The sequence below is a fragment of the Arthroderma uncinatum genome (assembly GCF_011692745.1).
Source record: "Arthroderma uncinatum strain CBS 119779 chromosome Unknown scaffold4, whole genome shotgun sequence".
In the NCBI taxonomy this organism is placed as follows: domain Eukaryota; kingdom Fungi; phylum Ascomycota; class Eurotiomycetes; order Onygenales; family Arthrodermataceae; genus Arthroderma; species Arthroderma uncinatum.
The window spans coordinates 2342709-2363638 of NW_022983866.1; the positions used below are offsets into that span (position 1 = coordinate 2342709).

At 46.8% G+C, this 20930-nt stretch overlaps 7 protein-coding genes across 7 annotated transcripts; 3 read left to right on the top strand and 4 right to left on the bottom strand.

Moving 5' to 3' along the window:
• Window positions 1-135: 135 nt before the first annotated feature.
• GIQ15_06060 (uncharacterized protein) lies at window positions 136-2454 on the bottom strand (the record flags this gene model as incomplete). Its single annotated transcript, XM_033553477.1, has 10 exons — window positions 136-218; window positions 283-400; window positions 462-746; window positions 810-1324; window positions 1384-1477; window positions 1530-1764; window positions 1827-1933; window positions 1999-2228; window positions 2305-2359; window positions 2428-2454. The coding sequence occupies 10 exons, from the start codon at window positions 2452-2454 to the stop codon at window positions 136-138; spliced, it is 1749 nt and encodes a 582-aa protein (XP_033404621.1).
• Window positions 2455-3963: 1509 nt separating this feature from the next.
• On the bottom strand, window positions 3964-7282 carry GIQ15_06061 (mitochondrial exoribonuclease Cyt-4; the record flags this gene model as incomplete). The annotated part of the gene is made up of 3 exons (XM_033553478.1): window positions 3964-6631; window positions 6700-7010; window positions 7076-7282. 3 exons carry the CDS (start codon window positions 7280-7282, stop codon window positions 3964-3966), a joined length of 3186 nt encoding a protein of 1061 aa, XP_033404622.1.
• Window positions 7283-8805: 1523 nt separating this feature from the next.
• On the top strand, window positions 8806-9516 carry GIQ15_06062 (uncharacterized protein; the record flags this gene model as incomplete). The annotated part of the gene is made up of 3 exons (XM_033553479.1): window positions 8806-8967; window positions 9027-9355; window positions 9432-9516. The coding sequence occupies 3 exons, from the start codon at window positions 8806-8808 to the stop codon at window positions 9514-9516; spliced, it is 576 nt and encodes a 191-aa protein (XP_033404623.1).
• Window positions 9517-10517: 1001 nt separating this feature from the next.
• On the bottom strand, window positions 10518-12515 carry GIQ15_06063 (uncharacterized protein; the record flags this gene model as incomplete). Its single annotated transcript, XM_033553480.1, has 5 exons — window positions 10518-11380; window positions 11429-11633; window positions 11692-11904; window positions 11998-12173; window positions 12248-12515. The coding sequence occupies 5 exons, from the start codon at window positions 12513-12515 to the stop codon at window positions 10518-10520; spliced, it is 1725 nt and encodes a 574-aa protein (XP_033404624.1).
• Window positions 12516-14023: 1508 nt separating this feature from the next.
• Window positions 14024-15598, top strand: GIQ15_06064 (uncharacterized protein; the record flags this gene model as incomplete). Its single annotated transcript, XM_033553481.1, has 9 exons — window positions 14024-14154; window positions 14207-14274; window positions 14330-14387; window positions 14490-14567; window positions 14627-14664; window positions 14740-14920; window positions 15147-15327; window positions 15393-15475; window positions 15541-15598. 9 exons carry the CDS (start codon window positions 14024-14026, stop codon window positions 15596-15598), a joined length of 876 nt encoding a protein of 291 aa, XP_033404625.1.
• Window positions 15599-15956: 358 nt separating this feature from the next.
• Window positions 15957-16546, bottom strand: GIQ15_06065 (uncharacterized protein; the record flags this gene model as incomplete). Its single annotated transcript, XM_033553482.1, has 3 exons — window positions 15957-16166; window positions 16228-16351; window positions 16431-16546. 3 exons carry the CDS (start codon window positions 16544-16546, stop codon window positions 15957-15959), a joined length of 450 nt encoding a protein of 149 aa, XP_033404626.1.
• A 1803-nt stretch (window positions 16547-18349) lies between these two features.
• Window positions 18350-20760, top strand: GIQ15_06066 (Dipeptidyl peptidase 4; the record flags this gene model as incomplete). Its single annotated transcript, XM_033553483.1, has 2 exons — window positions 18350-18355; window positions 18439-20760. 2 exons carry the CDS (start codon window positions 18350-18352, stop codon window positions 20758-20760), a joined length of 2328 nt encoding a protein of 775 aa, XP_033404627.1.
• Between the last annotated feature and the right edge of the window lie 170 nt (window positions 20761-20930).

The window sequence follows — 20930 nt, forward strand, 5'->3', positions numbered from 1 at the left end:
TCGCTTCGCTCTGATATTAATCAAAATCTATAGAAGAAATTAGCAAATGGATATAACTTATGTTCTCTCTGTCTATTGTATATTAGGATATCGCTATTCAGTACATAAAGGAGCATTGACTGGCGCTGGACGTGTTTATAAAAAGCTCATCAGGGTGTTGAGCATGTCCTTGGTGTCCTGGTAGTCTGCCTCAGAGTCATCGAGTCCGTCCAGTTGTTCTGTTTCTCAATTAGCATTGAATTCCTGAGGTAGGTATAACATGTCACGCGAATCGTTACTGACCTTGGAGTGTGGCACGAATTCCGCTTAAATCTTCATCTTGGTCTGCCATCAAGGACTTTACCTTCGCTTTCGCACCGTCATCCTCGGCCACAAGCCAGGAAAGAATTATATCTATAGTCTAAAAGAGATAAGATAGGTCAGAAGGCGAAGCTGGTTATCAAATTTGGGTTAATACGTACTTGCAGCGAGAAGAGCCCAGCATCAAGCCGGCGGGATAGCCATTCTCCAGCCATAGCATCTTGATCATCTTGGCTCAACAGCTTGCGCTCTTGAGCGATACTCTGCTCCACCGTTGAGATCCTGGCTTTAAAGTCTCGTCGTAGCTTAATTAACCTTGTAACTTTCTCATAGTCCTTTTCCACAAATTTTGCCAAAGTTCGTATCCGTCCGGCGGTGTCACCAGGAAGTAACCTCAACAACGACGCAAATATTCCCAGGAGATGCTCCGTAATTGTGTTTTCTTGCTTCAAGATTTACCACTGTTAGTCTAAGTCCTTCGCCAAGGGGTAAGTTTTCTGGGATTGTACCTTTTTCATGAACATTCCGAAAACCGTTCTCAATAACCCAGTTTCGACAAACTGTTCACAAGCCCGAGCTCCCCCCTGTCCACCAAGGGCATGGTTCAGAACACGCAAAGCCCTGGGTTTACTCAGGGTGCCCTCTCGAAGCATAATTTGCGCAAGCTCAACCCCCTCTGCTTCGATAAATTTGTCCTTTCCTTCATTCTCGTCTACAACACAGGTTAAGCAGTCGAACAAATTCTCAAAATATTCTTCTTCATCAGAGTCCTTTTTAGGATCAAGCTTTCGATATACGCTGAGAAGCTGGAGAAGTGTGTCCACTCCATTTAGTCCAATAAACCGTAGTCTGTTCTTTGTCGAAGCCTGTAGTAATATGGCAAGCATTTCAGCTGAATACTGCTTATTTTGAGATACTCTGCTCTCTTTCTTCGTTATCCGCCCATGTAACCAAGGCATGATGTCTGATTCCTGACCAATTCGATCCGCGATTGATGGCCGCGAGGCCAGATTTTCCAGGACACCTAAGAAACTATGCGTTAGAGATATAGGCATTGTTTTAGGCACGAATACATGATCTTACCCAGGATGTGGTATACACCGGACCTGTCCGCCTCATTCTCTTCGTCTAATCTTGCGAGGTTTTGCGATAGAAGTTCGAGGATGTCTGACTCCAGCTTGAAGAACGATTAGTATATATTTTGAATTCGGCAAGAAAATATGTTTTACCATGGAGTTTGCCAGAGCATCCCACTGATCCTCCTCTGCTTCGACATCCTCATCAATCAACTCTCCAAGTATTTCTATCGCATCAATGGCAATATCGGTATTTTCATGGGTCAGGAGCGAAACCAATGAACCAACGCAACCAAGTTCTGCAAATTCCTTATACAAGCTCGGGTGTTCTGATAATATGGAGAGGGCTTTGATATCGACGTCTAAATCGGCTTCGGAGGCCATAAATCTGGTGAATTCGTTAGAGAGGGTTTAACAGAGGGCAGCGGATCAGAAAGTTCGAGTCAATACTTTTGCGGATCGTTTTCAAATTTAACCCGAAGTTCGGCATTCTTCGATATCTTTTTTTCGAAGTTCAGGGCTGTCCGCCGTAACCACGCTGAATCGATAACTTGAGACTAAATTCCGTGAGATTAGCAAGTCTGCTTTAAGCTAAGAACGGAATCTAGAAGGGTTAAGTTACCGCCGCCGCTTCATCTTCATGTCTATCGACAAAATCCAGAGCATTCGTTGTATCTTTCGTTACACCACCTCCAAAGAACCTACCCTCCTCGTCGTCTGGGATATCTTCTTCAAAGTCCGGGGGAAGTTCTGGGCCTGCGATATCGTCCTCGTCCTCGTCCTCAACAGTCGCTTCCTTCCTATTTTTTGCAGCTCCATTGGCGTCTAGCTTCGCGGCTTTATAGATTTCAGCTATTGAGCCATCCCGTTAGTGGCTGCCCGAATAGCTTTCGTAGATATTTCACAGAGCCAAGTTGGCTGTACGTACTTGGATCTCGCGTCGGTTCAAGCTTCCGCTTGCTGTTAGAAGGATGCGACGGTTTCTATACAAATGCTTTAGTTCATATTCGATATGTTAATGCGTGCACCATAGAAGCTAGCTCGCGAATACCTTGAAAATATCATCGATGCTCGTCATTTTTTCTTTCTCTAAAGGAAAAGAGCCGTCTGGACTTTAGTAATTGTCGCAGGGAAACTGTTTGACAACGTATACCAGCTCCAACCCCTACTCAAGGTGAAGAAATGCGTGGCCGAGCTGTGTTTGCGCCGAGTTGCGTTGCTAGAGCTTGTACGTGCACGCGCAAACGCCAAGAGCGCAACTTTATCCTCCAACTTTCGCCCCGAAATTTTTATATCCTGCCAGACAATTTGAATAACCTCCATCTCAACAACCGGCTTTCCGTCACTCGTAACAAACCAGCCCTCGATTTAACCTACCAACTTTGCAACATGGCTCCAAATCAACTTGCTATCTCCCGCTCCTCCCGCGGGGAGCCCCGAGGTGTTGTTTCGACAGTTTACTCCGAGTTGACTTCGTCAGAGAATGCTACCGTGGTGAGAAGCGTTATCATTTTCGGAGTAAGTTTCAATCAGCTGGCTATTCCTCCCCTATTCCTCTGGAATTTTAGAGGAATGCAATTGCTTGTAATCGCATGTTTGCTCGCTTTGACTAACTCGTTCTCTTCTCATGTCACAGGCCGCAGTCGCTTTCTTCCAAAGCCCATTCAGCGAATGGCTTCTCCCTGCGTAAGTGATCAGGTCTCTTCTTGTTCAATACATTTTTTTTGGAATTTCTGGAATTGCGAGATGTTTCATGGCCTTCTCTGCTCCTAGATCCTTCATCCTAGCCACAACTCCCCTGATACTTTTTTTTCTTAACTAACATCATCTTCTATATAGGCTTTAAATTACTACGGCACACCTTTCATATGATATCTCGGCGCGACCTTACCGGACCTTTTTTTCACTCTCAATACTTGTACGATAGATGGGACGTTACTTGATTTTGGCCGAAGCGGAGACGTGCGATTAAGTACTTTATGTACCCGGGGTGTATATTTTGTTGAATATGAGAAACAACTTGAGGGTGGAACCAGTCAATCAACGAGAGGTACACCTGAAAGACTTTTCTTAGTCTAGATAAAGGGTCTATAATCTTTTTTACGGTTTGCTTTATTGCAAATTTGATGGGCGTTTGTTTGGCCAAGGGTTTAGCATTAATTGTCAATGAACTCGATGTATTCATGGAACCAGTTTGAATTTCCGTGCGACTGTTGATGTGCTTGCTTAGTATTGACGTATGATAAAGACAGCAGCCGTTGGGTCCTGGCATAAAAATGCGAATGGGCACAGGCAAGCCTGGGATAGTACGGAGTATAGTCGTTGAATAAGAGCCAATGCTAGCCGATGTATTAATTTAACTGGCTGTATATGAGTTATTATATTTGCTTTAATATTCGGGATATCTTGTGTGCAAGCTAAATAAGAGAGTAAGAAACTCCTATGTTACAAAAGTGCAAAATTTATCAAGAGATGGGATATCACCGAGTAACTCCATGAACAAACATGCCGCTGCTAATCCAAAAGGGATATATAAGTACATCTAATTCCCGGCCCCCATGAATGTAAAAGAGCACAAAAATAGAAGTTAATGGTGTCGATGGATAAATCCAAGAGGTACAGTCGCCCTTGATGCTTCAGGGCGGCTGATAAGACGTGTAGCTTGGAGGTCAAGGAATACGGCATAAAGGTTGATGCTGGAAATGCTTGCCTCAACTAAATCGCCTGATCGGAACGCTTGGCAATTTTTGTCTGCCGTCACAACACAGCGGACGCGGAAAGGAAGTAGGTTGGCTGTGTATTGTACCTCGCCTAGCTCGGTGTCGAGAGATGAATTTTCCGCGAGCTGGTTGACAATAATGCATTGGAATGTCTCTGGTATATCAGTCTTACCGAAATAATGGGCCCGGAATAAGGCTTGAAGAATCCAAAATTCTCGTGAGAGTGTTTGAGCACGGTCTGCAACTTTGTTCTGCCAGTTTGAGCGCTTGATAATTGCCTTAACGGCCTTTCGTGAAAATGGAAGGACAGATTCATCTATATCAGAGAGACTTTCATTGTTTTTCTCTGTTTCATGTTGCCTAGCTTCATGACGTAGAGCTGCCTCGACTTGCCAATGGACAATCAAGTCAGAGTAACGCCTAAGAGGTGATGTGCATTTGCTATATTGATCCATGCCCAGAGTGGCATGAGGAGTTGGCTTTGAAGAGGCAAATGCCCTAGGGAGTTGACTGTAAGGTGATAACCCAGGCGCGGAATCATCCCGGTCAACAGTAACGAGGTTGTCCGGCCTGTGGGCTGCAGCGGAAAATATCACGGGAATATTACGCTCTTTGCACCACTGAGCGGCAATTTCCCCGCCTAGAAGCATAGCGTGTGAGACGAGATCAGTTTTCGTCGCTTCTAGTGATCCATCCGATTGCATAATCTGCCCACTAATTCCAATTCTGGGATCATCGTCGTAGTCATGGTATCCCAAAATATCCCCTACGTAGGAGCGAATACCCACTCCATCTCCAGAAACAAGTGGTGACGATGCGTGGTTCGAAAGAAACTCTATAGCACCCTTTTTCATACGCTGGTCCCGTCTACCAGCAAGCAATCTCTCCATGGTCTCAAGAATCACCCGGTGCTCCTCTGAGATGTGGTCCTGCAGCTCGGGACGTACCGGGCCTTTGGGGACACCACCAACTTCCAGGGAAATTGAAGGGTTATGGCTGTCATCGATACCAAAGAGTTTTCGTAGTCTGTTTGGTGTAATGTATATCACATTGTTAATGCGGCCATGGCTTATTTTGGTATCAAGTATCACTCCGCTCATGTTAATGACGGCGCTAAACGTTATCGTTGGTTTATTTGGTCCAAGACTAAACTTATCGTGAGTAAGGCTTGGTGGAAACATCGGGTACACTCGCTCTGGTGCGTAAAAAGAGCGCTTGAAATGGGCAGCCCCTTTCGCAAGTATGTGGTCATGAGGTATGAATGCAGATGGGTTAGCGACGTGAATGTGGATCCAATAGGTGTCCGATGAGCCTGGAATCGACTCAAGAGAGAAACCATCGTCGATTTCTGCAGCGGACGCGCTGTCGACACAAAATACTGGCATATCACCCCAGTCTTTTCGAAAATCCTTCATGGAATCAACTAGGGTGTCTGTGCTGCTAGCTGATTCACAGAAGCGATTGCACTCATCAACTATAGCATCAGAAATCGTGGAAACGCCATGTCCAGGCAAGGCAACCTGCTCATTGAGGACATGAATATTTTCCCAAGGAGTTAGGACACCAAGTTCCTGCAAAGCCAAGTATCCTGTCGCCTCGTTGAGGTTAAAATTTCCATACAGTCCAAGATGGAAAAGGATAAAGGACCCTGTGCTTCGAAGTGTGAAATCACGCCTGACTTGCGGCGGCAGAACCCAAAGCCTCAGAAATTCAATTATATCTCTATCTGTTTCTGAAAATGGCTCAGCGGAGGGCTTCGAGGGCTCTTTCTGTTGGTCCTCTTGATTTTCCGAATTGCAGGCCGCGTCTGATCTTGGGCTAAGGCTAAATGAATGCGTCGGCGTTCGAGACATACGGCTTCGTTGAATTCGCCGCCGAGAGTTTTTGATAAATAGGCCAATAGGGTTGCGGTTAGAGGTGTTGATTGCCTTTTGGTTCGCATCGGGATCCTTAGGGAACTGATAATCTCGCATCCATTTTATTACACGATTGATAAGATTTGCCTGCACCTTAGGACGGAAAGTATACGATTCGACAACAGATAGGCTCTGGTTCACAATTATAGAAACCGGATTTTGGTCAACCGCTAAATGTATTGCGTATCGCTCAGGTATTGTGAGAGTGTCTGGATCTCGTCCAAAGAGCTGGGTGGCAATTTGTTCAAGCGTCAACATAACAGGCTCTGTCTCCTTTGCAAGGCGCTCATGTACGGAATGTAGAATGCCGGAGTTTTCTGCATACATCGCGGAGACCGCCGTCTCGAATTCAAGGATTAGAGTGAGTAAAGCGGCCCCGATATGGCGTGGCACCCCTCCTTCCGTGGCTACTTGGGGCATAGCTCCTTTTGCAACGGCCGAAGTCGGTAGATATGGGAATATTGGTAGCAGTAGTTCCAAAGGAAAACGATGCTTCGTGATGAAAGTGACTTCCGAAGGCCGAGCAATCCGCCATTTCCCTCTAGTGGTGTAAAATTGCTGTTGCCCGTCCACGGTACGCAGATAAACGGCCAACTGACCGGGGTAAAAGCCGCCTTGACTATTATGCGTTAGTAAAGCTTAACAGTACCGGTTACCCAGTTACTGTCGTTCGTTACAGCTACTCACTGTTGTAATTGTACCAGATCGCCAGGACGTAGAAACGGAGAGGGGTCATTCTCTAAATCCGTAGATCTACCTATGTCCAACAATTCCGGGCGTTTATCTTGAAAGATCACCTCGTCTAAAAACATGCTACCGGGCAGCGGCGCCGATGAGTGTTTTACATCGCTGAAGTCCATGATAGGATCCATAGGTCTGGGTCGCTTCTCTATCCATTTTCGAAGGTAGGTCCGGATGTCATCCGTTCGTTTAAGGTCTTGTTCGATGAGCTGTCTCGTGTGATCATCTATGTGGGAGCTGTCGGGAGAAGAAGAGGCCTGCACGATTTCTAATAGTTAGTCGAGAGAGCCCTTCAATGTGGTAGGTATGGGGTTTGGCTTACCTTATCCGTCGAGTAGAACGATCGTCCAACACGGGAGCCCAAATACACATTGCGATTGAGTCTTGCAGAGTATGTGAAGCCTGGAGATGCATCGATAGGCCGGCTCAGACTGCGTCGTAGAACTGATGCGCATTGAGTGCAGATGAACTGGCGGCCAAGCTTCCCCGGTGCATCCAGAGTGCCTTTCATCCATCGGCGGGACGACATCCCGGGCCCAAAATCCCTCGACTAGCTGCGCGGTGGACTCGAGCAACCCTAAGTTATCTCCAACAGTCCCATCCTAGTATCCGTATATCTCTGTCAACCAACGAGCGCTCCCATCGCAGTTCAGATTAAATTTTATAGCTTTTGATATGCCAAGACATGAGGTCAGGAAGTTGAAGTTTTGACTTTGCGGCTGATTATGTCAGCTTTCATATTACTTAATACATGCCTTGAACTTGTGCCGATATATACTCCGTACATTCCATGCCATGGCACCATAATACACTGCTAATAAGGGTGGCTATAGTGAATGAGATCGAATATCTGAAATGAATAACTCACGGTTACACCAAGTGCTGGCTTCTGACACAGATATTGCTTACGTAAACTCAGCTCGAGCTCTAAGCGCCGGCTCCCCTGGGGCTAAGTCACGTGGCGTCTAGGCTCCGTGGCCCATTTTCAGCTCTGGCTTCATGCCATCTCGAAACACCACGACCAAAATAGATATGATGCAAGCTTCAAAAAGACGCCTGGTGAGATCAGATCGGGACACGAGCCGCCTTGCAGAAAGTTCCCGCCGCTGCTTCAGGCTTCGTCTGGCCTCTCGATCGTTTGGCTGACAGCTGTGGCCTGGCAAGCAGCCAAGTGAAAGAGCAAGCGCTGCAGTGGGCCTGGTGGCGTTCCCACCAAACAAGAGGAAAATAGCAACTGTTTTGCTGTCAGAGCTTCAAGCTTCAAGCTTCAGCCCTCCAGTGACGGCCCAGTCCATCCACTCCTGGAGGCACCGGTGGGCCGTTTCCAGAGCCCTGGAGTCCCAACATGGCCCTATAGGCTCGCTGAGCCGTGTCGGTTTCCACGGAGCCGAGTGTTCGCAATCCTATTGGAAACCCCAGCGCCAACTGAAGAGAATACTCAATCCTGTGCGCTTTTGAAACGCGCAAGTTCTGTCGGGAACTTGATGTTTTGTTTAAAAAAGATGGTCTAGACAGTTCTAGGAACGGGACGATCATATACCCAAAAATAAAAAACTTTTTCCGTCCTCAATGATCTATCTGGAAGGCGCCTAGAGATGTAGACCGGTGTCTAGATCCTGCTCAAATATCAGGATATAAAGTCGGGTGGTTTTGCTCTTTGGTTTCTGTTTTCCTCCCGTTCTCCAGCAATCACCCATCTCATAAGCCTCTGACTCTTTGATAGAGTACTATTTCTTTTGTGTTTTTCCTTTACTTCCCTTATTTCATACCATTGCATCCCTGGCTTGTTTTCCCTTTTCAATCTCTTTCATTCCAACAACAGCATTATATATATTTCTACCGCAGCCTCATTCCGCTAGGTTTGCGTATTCTTCCTCGCATATTTCAGCATATTTCATTCCATCTCCGGAGGCCCAGTCGACTCGTTCTTTCGAAAACACTCATTTCTAAGGCGCATTACCCGTACACCTTCTCTTCTTCACTCATCTGTCGGTCCTGAAATCATCATTCTCTTTTATTTTCTCTACATCGAATCAATTATCAATCATCACTATGGCTGGTCCACAGGGTGCTCTTGCCGCAACTTTTAAGGCTGTCCGAATTCTTCAGGCTATCAGCTTGATCTCTATCATCGGGATGACAGCCAACTTCATCGCGCAGATGGTGAACGCAAACGCCACCCCGCCAAACGTGCTTATCGGCACCCTCAGCGTGGTAAGTTTGAATAGCCAAACCTGGCTACAGCAAGGAAAGCTAACTTTTGCAATTACTAGACTGTTATTGCCGTCTTGTACTGTGCAATCACCTTCATCCTATTCATCGATGGTACTCTCCCATATTTGATCAACCTTGGTTTGGATGGCGCCCATTTAATTGCTGTTGTCGTCGTCGCCGTCACTGTCGGAAAACCATTGTCATACGTGAACTGCAATGTGATCGGTCAAGTTTCCGGCGGCTATTCATCGGCGTATGACTTTGCCAACGCTTTAGGCCAAAGCCTCGCCAAGGATGGCGGAAAGATCAGTTACACTCATTGGATTGGAGCATCGAAGCTCACCTGTTTCCAAATGAAATCAATCTGGGGTCTGAGCATTGCTTTGTGGTAAGTACTGTACCTGTTACCTGAAAGTTTGCAGGGAGAAGAGAGTTATAAGCGCAAGGGCTAACATGGACGTTAGCATTCTGTTTGCTTTCTCTGCGATATGCAGTGTTTGTCTCTGGCGCCAGAACAGAGTTGCATCCCCCAAGGATATCGAAAGTTAATGAGCAGAAACCGTGATCTTCCGACCGTCGGCCTTGGAGAGTCGCACACTTTGCGGCGTATTCGAAAAAGCCGTTTATATCTATCTTCTGCAACGAAAGGCGGCTTGGAATAAACGAAAAAAAAAAAAAAGATTGAGAGGGCCCTTACACACAACGACGAACAGTTCTTTTCCTTTTTTCTTTCTGATTTCTTTGTCTCTTTGTTCCTTTTTTTGGTGTACAACGCTGCCTCGGCACGAGAGTGTAGACTAATAGTAATAGCTTTCTTGCATGTCTAGATAAATAATAATGGCGTTAAGGTTGGGAACATTATCCGTCAACTTTTATCAACTTTCAAGCTTCATAACACTATTCCAAATAGGCAAAGAAGTAATCAATACTATAGAGTACAGGGTGATAAAGTGATTTATTTGGCTCGTGGCGTTCGTATATATAGAATCGAACGATTGAGTACTCACAAGAGGGACGACCCCTAGCAGCACTTGAAAGGCATGTAACCCCCCCAGATACGGCGTGGACCTAGCTGCGGGTATTATGAGTCCCAGAAGTTCCGGAGACACGAATATCCAAGTATTGAGCATGTGCCAGAGCATGGATAATATAACAGGTATGCTTCTCACTAGCGAAGCTGTTGCCTAACAGCCTGAGAGAAGGTTGACGCTCTGAATATCATCCACGGTATTATGTATTGTCAATGTCCATCCAGAGGAAAAACAAGATTCCGGCTGATTATATCCTCCATCCTTTACACCTTTCTAACACTTACATTCCTTTAGATCCTAGACGACTTCATTAACAAAGTGTATGAAGGAGTGTTCGGCCTAATTGATTATAACATCGGGGCAGCTCCGTGTATGTTCTAAACAACCGACCAAGGCTCAATTAGTCATGGCTCATGCAAGCCCATACCGGAATTTAAGCCCCCTTCCCTCCACTACGGAGAATATACAATCTGTGACTGGATGATAGTCAACCCCATGTTCCCTCCAAGCAAAATAGCGTTAAAAGGGGCCTAAAAGGTCAGAAAGCATATTTTCCACCACCAACTCATCACGATAACCTGGAAATACAGTGTCAACAACATCAACAAGCCAGTGTTTCAAGCCGCGGACTGTATAATGTGCCTTCGTATATTCCCAGTACTCTGGAAACCAACCCGCATTTTCCCAATCGACAATACCCGTTATTCTGCCATTTTCTGCAAGAATATTCCTTGGGTTGAGATCACCGTGAGTAAAAACAATATCGTGGTAAATGTCATGCGATTTGGCAGCTTTTATCCGAATTTCTTCCCAGAACGGATCTGTCAAATATTTGTTGAACTCAGCTTCGGACTTGAAGCGTAGCTCTTCACGCTGGCTATCGGGAATTCGCCAATCCAAGATACCCCCGCCTTGGGAATTGCAAATCTGGTATTCTGTTGGCTTTCGTGATATTTTTCGAAGTTCCGAAACATATTCCTTCAAGTCAACTACGGCTTGCTCTACTTCTCCATCAGTCATTGTACTAAATTGTGGGCCGATCGGGCGTCCAGGAACGCAAGTCATGAGCAGGTAAGAAAAACGAGGAGTTTCCACAACATCAATTGCCCTGGGAGCAGGAATCCGGGTCGATTGCTCTACCAATTTCAGGGTATGAGCTTCAACATGGTACTTTGGCGCTAGGAGTGGTGACCCCCTACGAAGATATAAACCGAACGGTAATTTGAATACGGTCATCGAAAGTGAAGGGCCGTACAAACGTAGACCAATCCGAGCTAAAATATCGTAGACGGATGTTCGGACGAAAGAGGGGAATAATGTCCAGAGCCGTCGAAAAATTGAGAAAAATGGCGATGCTGACGATGGAGTAGGTGGTTTTCCTCCTATTCACCATTAGGAATCGATCAATGATGAATGGGCTTTAGACTTACTACTAGTATCCTTGACCGACACGTCCATATACTTCGAAACCTCTATCCACGCTAAAGGGCTTGAGAAACCAGCGTGGATGGCAAGTAGTTCCTCATTGAGAATCGGGGTTGATTGAGGTGTTCTATTCTCGATGTGTATAGTCTCCGTCGGCATGGAAAGTCGAGGGCAATGTAGGGGCTTATATATGTTGGTTTTGGCGCTGTACTTTAGAGTCATTAAAGGGTCTCTTTAAATATTGCTAGATTTATAACCCATTACTTACAGTCTGCTTTCGACTAGTATCTGGTTGTTTTTTCCAAGTTTGGACGGTAAGGTACACCTCCCCTTCCTTGAAGGCATCAGAAGCCGGCGTAGATAGTAACCAGAGGTTGTCAAGCTTTACTGGCTGTTTAGGGTCCAGGTCCAACATAGACGAGCGAACGACATCCAATACCTTTCCAGATAGAAAGGCGTTTAGCATTTCAAATAAAGTTGTCTAACGTTCTAGTTAGCGACGGTCGGCACTAGATGGATACCACAGGATGTAATCAGACTCAGACAAGTCCGACCACGAAAGCCGATGCCATACCCCTTCTGATAGCTCTGGGTCTGCAAACACACCAGGCGTAATTATATGAACATACTCTAGCCCTTGATCGAAGTAAGACTTGAACGGAGCGCGCGTAAGGCAACATTGACCTCCATCTCGTTCATATATTAGCTTTTTCGTGTCGTTGGAGAGCGAAGTAGCTATCGTTGGCCGAACTACATCTCATGTTAGAAGATGTAACCGTTTGTCGGCGGCGACATCCGCCGCCGAGAATAGAATATCTACTCACACTTGTTGATAAGGGTTTTCCAGTCTGATAGAAACTGTAGCACTGCCTCCCTCGGCGGTGCTGTAGAGCTATCTTCTCTAGAGGTTATTTGAAGAAAGTATCGAGCTGCTTCCTCGGGATCGAATGCATCGTTGATAAAGGAACCTAGAATAGTTCGATCTGGATGAGGCACATGTGCAATAGCAAGAAAAGCTTTATACTCAGACGATTCTTTATCCAGTAGAAAGAGCTGAGAAGCGGAGTGGCTAATATTCCGCGGAACATCCATGACGGGAGAATATGATGGAACGGTTGCCAGAAGCGTATGCCTGGATGCTGAGTCTGCTTTAATCACACCAGGAGGTCGTCCTCCCTTTTTGAGTCAGCGGTTCCTTAAAACATATTGTTGAGACGTATACAAAACATTGAATTTTCTTAGACCTTTAGAGCGGCTGACTATTAATATAGGTATGTTTTGTTTGCCAAGATAGCTGGCCCCCCTTAAAATAAGCGCCGGCTAGATGTTGGTTAGGCGCTAGAGGGTAAAAGTACTAACGTTTTATTCCGTCGAATTGGTTGTTTGGAATATCCCAAATTTAACTGAAGGACAGTTATGGTGGAGGCTAGAAGGAAGAATCTATCTTACTCTGCTCTGGATCATTGCTTTACTAGAGCTACCGCTAGCCGAGGAGCTTGCCAAAATCTTTCAGAAGCTTGCTCATGACCCATTTGACATGCCTCTCTTCCTATCTGCAACTAACTAACCTTCCTTTGACGGCTTGATACGCTGCTATACGACGTTAGTCACCCGTGGCGCCAAATTACGGTTTTTTTGTTCACATAAAAGCAATATACAGCTCTCACAAGTAACTCAATAATGTTTCGCCTTTAGTGATCACATAAAGCTGTACTACACCACATCATATCCTTCAACCTAGAGTGTGGTCAGTCCCGGATACAGAATTATATAAGAGATACTCCGTACACCATGCATTATTATAACTCTAAGGCTGGGGTGAACATCTTCAATATCCCACACCCATGCGAAAACCGACCGTTAAACAGCCCCAAATCCGTGTCGCACCAGCCATGGGCCGCGAGAACAAAGAACTGCACCCATCCTCCGCGAACATAGCCACGGTCCGTCTTCCCGTGCATTGTACCCATATAACCCCGCCATGGGCCAGAGTATGTGCTGTGATCCGTGAACAAACACCAGGTCCGTGGTTGGTGTCTTCTCGTCCCTGGGACGCACAACTCGCGGCTTGCAGTAGCCAGAGCATGGCTGGGCCTTTGGAATCTCGCATTTGCCGACCTAACACCAGATTACGGACGGACAGTCTTGCATATATCCCCGGGAAGCCCACCACATTTAAGACTTCGTAGTCGCACCATTCTATTTCGATACTCTTCATTTCTTTGATCGTTCATCATCACTCCCTGTCGACCCAAACTCTCTTCCCAGCTCGCCACTTAGTTACATAAGTGACCCCAAGGTTCGAGAGGCCGAATTACCCCGATTTCCTCAAAGAACATACGAAGTACCTCATATAAATAGCGCTTTAGCTCTGACAGAGTTCGGGGCGAGGGAGAGCAAACTAGTGCGCATTCCGAGTACTCGCGGACTCTCGTCCTAATTCATCGTGGGTTGGCTGGCTGGTTGAAGCGAAATCGACTATCTGTTTACGCTTCTTCTAATGTCGATACCAAATAAAGATAAGACGCGCGCCCCTGCTCCTGGAGGACCGGTTATTGTAAGCAACGTGAAATATCTGCTGGAAACTTCTCCGTTTTAGAATGTACCGCCAGCTGACTCGTGTTCCCCAGGACCCTCCAGGAGCCTATGACTATGGTTTCTATTCCGATGAAGACGACGATGACCGTGCCTTTTATTCAGATGAAGACGACGAGGACGACTGCCATGCGTCGTATGTCAATTTATCCTTAAATCGCCCATTAATTCTAATATCAGGTCTCTAGGTCAAAAACACTTGGCTCCTCAACCCAAGCATATCGATATGAAAATGGCAGACGGTATCATGCATATAGTAAGTCATTATCCATTAATACCCCATGGTTGACCAAATATTGACTTGTTTATAGGAGATGGAGCTTACTGGGGTCCGAACGACGAAACAGACTCATACCATCAAGCATTAGTGTACGCAAATATCTAATGTGGACCTACTGTTTGGTTAGCAAAATAGGAGAACTCAGATATAGCGTTCTACGATAGTCACCACTTCCACTGTTTGCTTCTCAGGGACAGATTGTTTCTGGCACCGCTTGAGAATCCACGCAACATTCTTGATATTGGGACCGGCCGAGGGCTATGGGCAATGTATGACCCCGCCCCCACGCCTGTGAACAGGCCACAAGGCTAATTATTGAAATATCTAGGGATGTTTCTGACCAATATCCAGATTCAGAAGTCATCGGTATGAGTTTTTTTAAACAACACTGGTTTTAATATCATCTAACCCGGGGTGATATCGTATTAACATACCAAATAGGAACCGATTTATCTCCAGTATGGGATCCCCCAGTTCAGCCGAATCTCAGGTTTGAAGTTGACGACTGCTGCTCTGAATGGGCATACCCTCCCAACTTCCGGGAGAAATTAGATCTCATACATATCCGTGGTCTGTATGGAAGTGTACAAAATTGGAATAAGCTTTATCAGGAGTGTTTTGAGTGAGTACACTCCCCTTACCTGAACATCCTGATTTTAGTGTCGCATCTTTAACACCGTAGATGAAATCTAGCCATCTCACAGCGGGAGGATACATAGAACAAGCCGAACCAGACACCCAAGCATATAATGAGCATGGTCCACTACCTCCCGATTCACACTTGTCCAAATTAGCCGAACTTATCGAGACCTTTGCCAAAGCAATGAAAAGCGAGTAACGATAAGTAGGACCATGAAACAGGATATTATCAATGCCGGATTCGTGGATGTTGTTGAGAGAAAATTCAAGGTGCCCCTGGGAGCTTGGAGTTCTGATCCTCGACAACGGGATATTGGGCGAGTCTACCAGAAGTCCCGTGAGGTAGGGATGGAAGGGTGGTTTTTGGCGCCGGCTACTCGGTTGCTCGGGGTAAGTTGTTACATCTATCCCGCTATAATGATTATCTGTATAACCAACATACCATTCTTATCCAGTGGTCAGTCGAGGAGGCCAAAGCCTTTATCGAGAAGACATGTAAGATAACGAATGATGACAGTAACCGCGTATATTTCGAAACGTAAGCGATTCCATCCTACTTCTGTTTAACGTGGATCGGATCTACAGCTGTTTATCACTGGATAGGACTTACGTTTACGGCCGAAAACCGCGAGAAGACGAACCCACCACTTCTACACAATAGTAGAATGCGACCCCCTGAAAGGTCCCGCTGTGATTGTTATGTCCAGTTCTAGCAGCAGACTGCCGCCGGCAGTGGCGTTATCTATTTGGCCAAGGAGTACAAATGGTATACCATGTTTCCAAGCCTATGTTTCTAGGGTATTTACTAGCTAGGGCGGCCATTGGTGCATTTATATTTTTGAGATGATTTACGAATATTCACAGACCTGGGCGGAGCACCTTGTATGACCAATGTACATTATAAATTTCATCGAATTAATCAGTCTAGTTAAGAAGCCTTTGAGTTGCTCATGCGCATAAAAATATCAAAAGTAGAGGAATGTATGCCACCGAAAACCAGATAAAGGCGGGAGGCCATTCTAGCTATTACTTGAGAAGGCGTTTCCAGCTTTGATCAGAGTATATATGGGAAGTCCGATACCCCAGAACCAGACACCCGTCCGCACATAGCTCATGAACTCCGATCGAGCACCCATATACAACGCTGTGTATAGCACACGAGAACCAATATACTCCGCCGCGATCAAGTTAAGATCACTTGTCGGAAGCTTGGCTGCATTTCCGGCGAGCTGGTTTCATAGAGTTAGATAGGATGTTCTGATATAACTGTGTAGATCATATGTGACGTACCATAGCAGCGGCAAAGAGCGGGAATCCCTCAATGGCATTGATATGAGCGCTTCTGGCTCGGAAGAGTCTGCTCCATAGATCTGCAGGGATAACGCCACGGAGGGTCTGCTGGCTGTCTCTCGGCCTGTAACATGTTCGAAGTCATGGTTAGCCACTTTGCTTGTGGTATGTAAAACATTTTTGAAGGGTCATGCTTGACGGACATTTGATTGGAGTGTTTGCCTGTTTTCATGATGTTGACGAGGTAATAGGCGTGCGGTGCTAGGCCGAGCATGTAGGCGCCAGCAATGGAGTGGTAAGACCAGTTGTACGAGTCCATTTTTGTATGAAAGTGAAAGGCTGGGTTTATTAATGGTATATCGGAGTGATAGAAGGAGAAAATTGTTTGTTGATGTCAAGCTGTCTCGATGTTTGAAGCTGTGTTTGGTAGAGCAGGAAACGAAGAGAGCGAGCCATCATGAAGTATTAAATAGTTACTTCGATATAAGAGCATAACCATAACTCAAGACTAGAATGGCCAGTATTCCTCGACATACCGTCATCTTTAGAGCGAGTTATGGCAGAGAGTGGTATAGCCTTGAGCTGAACATAACGAACATGTCGTTATGCTGGTGGAGCCATAACTAACTAGCGAAAACGTAACATCGAAAAATGAGATACAACATGATGCCGAGGCCACTTATCGCACATACAGAGCCATCAAATGTTCTATGTTCTTTATACTCCGTATATTTGGTGTCTTTGGCGACTTGACATCAACATGGTTCTAGCCTGATGGAGTTCCTCTATCCCCGAGTTATACGCAGAGTTTCGGACAGTGGCCGCGGATTAGAGAACAAAATACTCCATCCTCTGATTACTTAGGATTCAAATTATTCCTAGAATCTACCATAGCAGGCTCAGGAAGGAAACATTCAATGGACTGGGAGAGCGAGCCGGGAAGAAACTCCTGAACGGAAGAAGCAAACCGCCGACAACTCGCAATCGAGTTATCAAAATGCGCCCTGGCTAGAAAATTCGAGAACGCGGATAGAGGAGGACGTTTGTGGAAGGTCTTGCGGATGCTCCTCTTCCCACTCATGCACTGTTCGCTAAGATCCTTGTAGAGGTGATGGCATGGCAAAGGCACATCCGGTGCCCGTTATTATCTCGTAAAAGGGCCCATATCAGCAAGGGGAAAAGTTTCCTATTCTTATCCCTCGCATTCTCATGCAGGATACCGGCCATCCAAGACCGACCTGCCCTTCTCGCGCTTTATCGACACGGTGACACCTGGCGGGAGTGCGCATACTCCATACTCCATACTTGAGAAGCGAATGACAATTGAGTTGACTCCCGCCCAATATTTCTCCACGGCATTGGCTAATTTACACAAGCCAAACATAATTCTGCGGGGAATATCTAGGATTTTGTTCTTCCGAGAGCTCCTGATCCCTGGGTTAATTATGTAACTAAATAACGAAATTGATACGAGGTCACCTGCAGCTTTAATTAATTTGCACCCCAGGATCGCGCCAGTAAAGTCAAAGAGCAGGCCCAAGGGAGCAGCAACATTCGAGATTGCCGTATCTCTGGCCCAAAGGAGACACCTCCGCCGCCACATCCAACCCAACTCCAATTCCAGTTCTACAGCTCATGTTGCTGAAGATGGAATCTCGACAGTAATGCCCTTGACCTCTGGCACGAAATGGCAGCATGGAGAGAGACGGACGTCCTGCACGCGAGAGAGATGCCTGCTGAAGCTTTCCGGTTCTAACCCAGCACGCAAGGGATCGGGTGGACTCTTGGGATGCGGTGATGTTACATCCTTGTGCTGGCTTCACCAGCCAAGACGACGGCCAAGGACAGCGAGATTGGGATGCAGATGGCAGGCCTGTACCACTTTCGCCATGCGGGTTAGCTCTGACAGGGAATGTGCTGGCGGAGTGCCTCGATTCCCCAGCGTGGGGAAAGCAGAGTGCGAGGGATAAAACCCCCAGCATCGCCGATCCATGATCCAATTCCTTCTTCTCGCGGTCAGAGGAACTTGCACACTCATTCTGGCACAGGAAGTAAGCTCCTGTCGCTCATTTCACTCGAGTAACATTGTGTGTTCCACTCGTTTTGGTTCGCATCTCACAGTATGAAGGTAGGTCCTTCGTCGTTTGAAATAATTTATAGTCATGCGTCGTTGGGGTTGTTCAATTGCTAACGGAGTGTTACCATTTTCAGTTTCTCTCGCTTCTTCTGCTGGCGGGCGTCGCCCAGGCAATTGTTCCTCCTCGTGAGCCTCGCCCACCAACTGGTGGTGGCAGGAAGCTGCTGAGCTACAAGGAGTGTGTTCCTAGAGCAACCATTGCCCCGAGGTCTACCTCTCTCGCGTGGATTAACAGCGATGAAGATGGTCAGTACATCTCACAGGGGGCGGATGGTGCCTTGATCCTTCAGAACGTTGTCACAAACACCAACCAGACCCTCGTTGCTGCCGATAAGGTCCCCAAGGATTACTATGACTACTGGATCAAGCCCGACCTCTCTGCTGTCTTGTGGGCGACCAACCACACCAAGCAGTACCGTCACTCTTACTTCTCCAACTACTTCATCCTTGATATCAAGGGAGGTTCTTTGACACCCTTGGCTGCAGACCAGGCCGGCGACATCCAATATGCGCAATGGAGCCCCGTCGATAATTCGATTGCTTATGTCCGTGGAAACGACCTGTATGTCTGGAGCGCTGGCAAAACCAAGCGCATTACTGAAAATGGCGGCCCAGACACCTTTAACGGTGTTCCGGACTGGGTGTACGAGGAAGAAATCTTCGGAGACCGATTTGCTCTCTGGTTCTCCCCAGATGGTGAATATCTTGCGTACCTCCGCTTTAACGAGACCGGTGTCCCAACCTACACTGTCCCATACTACAAGAACAAGCAAAAGATTGCTCCTCCTTACCCAAGAGAACTCGAAATCCGCTACCCCAAGGTCTCCGCAAAGAACCCTACCGTTCAGTTCCACCTTTTGAACATTGCTTCGTCAGAGGAAACATCTGTCCCAATTGACGCATTCCCTGAAGACGACCTTGTCATCGGCGAGGTTGCTTGGCTCAGCAGTGGTCACGATAATGTCGCCTTCCGCGCCTTCAACCGTGTCCAGGATCGAGAGAAGATCGTCAGCGTCAACGTTGGATCCAAGCAGTCCAAGGTCATCCGCGAGCGAGACGGCACCGATGGCTGGATTGATAACCTCCTGTCTATTTCATACATTGGAAAGATTGACGGAAAGGAATATTACGTTGATATCTCTGATGCGTCTGGCTGGGCTCATCTGTACCTTTACCCCGTCGACGGTGGCAAGGAGATTGCCCTGACCACCGGAGACTGGGAAGTCACCGCCATTCTCAAGGTTGATACCAAGAACAAGTTGATCTACTTCGCTTCCACCAAATTCCACAGCACCACCCGACATGTCTACTCGGTCTCGTATGACACCAAGGTAATGACTTCACTCGTCAACGACAAGGAAGCTGCCTATTACTCTGCCTCTTTCTCCGCCAAGGGGGGCTACTACATTCTCTCCTACCAGGGCCCCAACGTTCCCTACCAGGAGCTCTACTCCACCAAGGATAGCAAGAAGCCTCTCAAGACCATCACCAGTAATGATGCTCTGATCGAAAAGTTGAAGGAATACAAGCTCCCCAAGATCACTTACTTTGATATCAAGCTTCCATCCGGAGAAACCCTCAATGTTATGCAGCGTCTACCACCAAACTTCAACCAGTTCAAGAAGTACCCGGTCCTTTTCACTCCATATGGTGGCCCTGGCGCGCAGGAGGTCAGCCAGTCATGGAAGTCATTGGACTTCAAGGCCTACATTACCTCTGATCCAGAGCTGGAGTATGTTACCTGGACCGTTGATAACCGTGGAACCGGTTTCAAGGGCCGCAAATTCCGCAGCGCTGTAACGAAGCGTCTGGGTTTCCTCGAGGCCCAGGACCAAGTATTTGCCGCCAAGGAGATCCTGAAGAACCGCTGGGCCGACAGCGAGCACATCGGAATGTGGGGATGGAGTTACGGCGGTTTCTTAACTGCTAAGACCCTCGAGACCGACAGTGGGGTCTTCACCTTCGGCATGAGCACTGCTCCCGTTTCTGACTTCCGACTCTATGACAGCATGTACACCGAGCGATACATGAAGACAGTTGAGCTGAACGCAGACGGTTACAGCGAGACCGCCGTGCACAAGACAGATGGATTCAAGAAACTCAGGGGCTCTTACCTCATCCAGCACGGTACCGGTGACGACAATGTTCACTTCCAGAACTCTGCCGTTCTATCAAACACACTCATGAACGGAGGCGTGACCCCAGATAAGCTGATGACCCAGTGGTTCACCGACTCCGACCACGGCGTTAGATATGATAACGACTCTACCTTCCAGTTCAAGCAGCTTACCAAGATGGTCTATGATCAGAAGCAAAGGAGACCCGGCCGCCCAGTGGACCACCAGTGGAGCAAGAGGGCTTTGGCTGCTCTCTTCGGCGAGGAGGAAGAGGAATGAGCTCGTTAACACGTGTTCAATACCCTATTCGTTTCTGCCGATAACCTATTATTTATTTATTTTTCTTAATATGTATATATTTACCGGAAGACGTAGATTTTCCTCCCTTTGAAATTAATTTCATTGATCTAACTCATGACATCGCGCTTTAAAGGCTGTAGAGGAGCTGA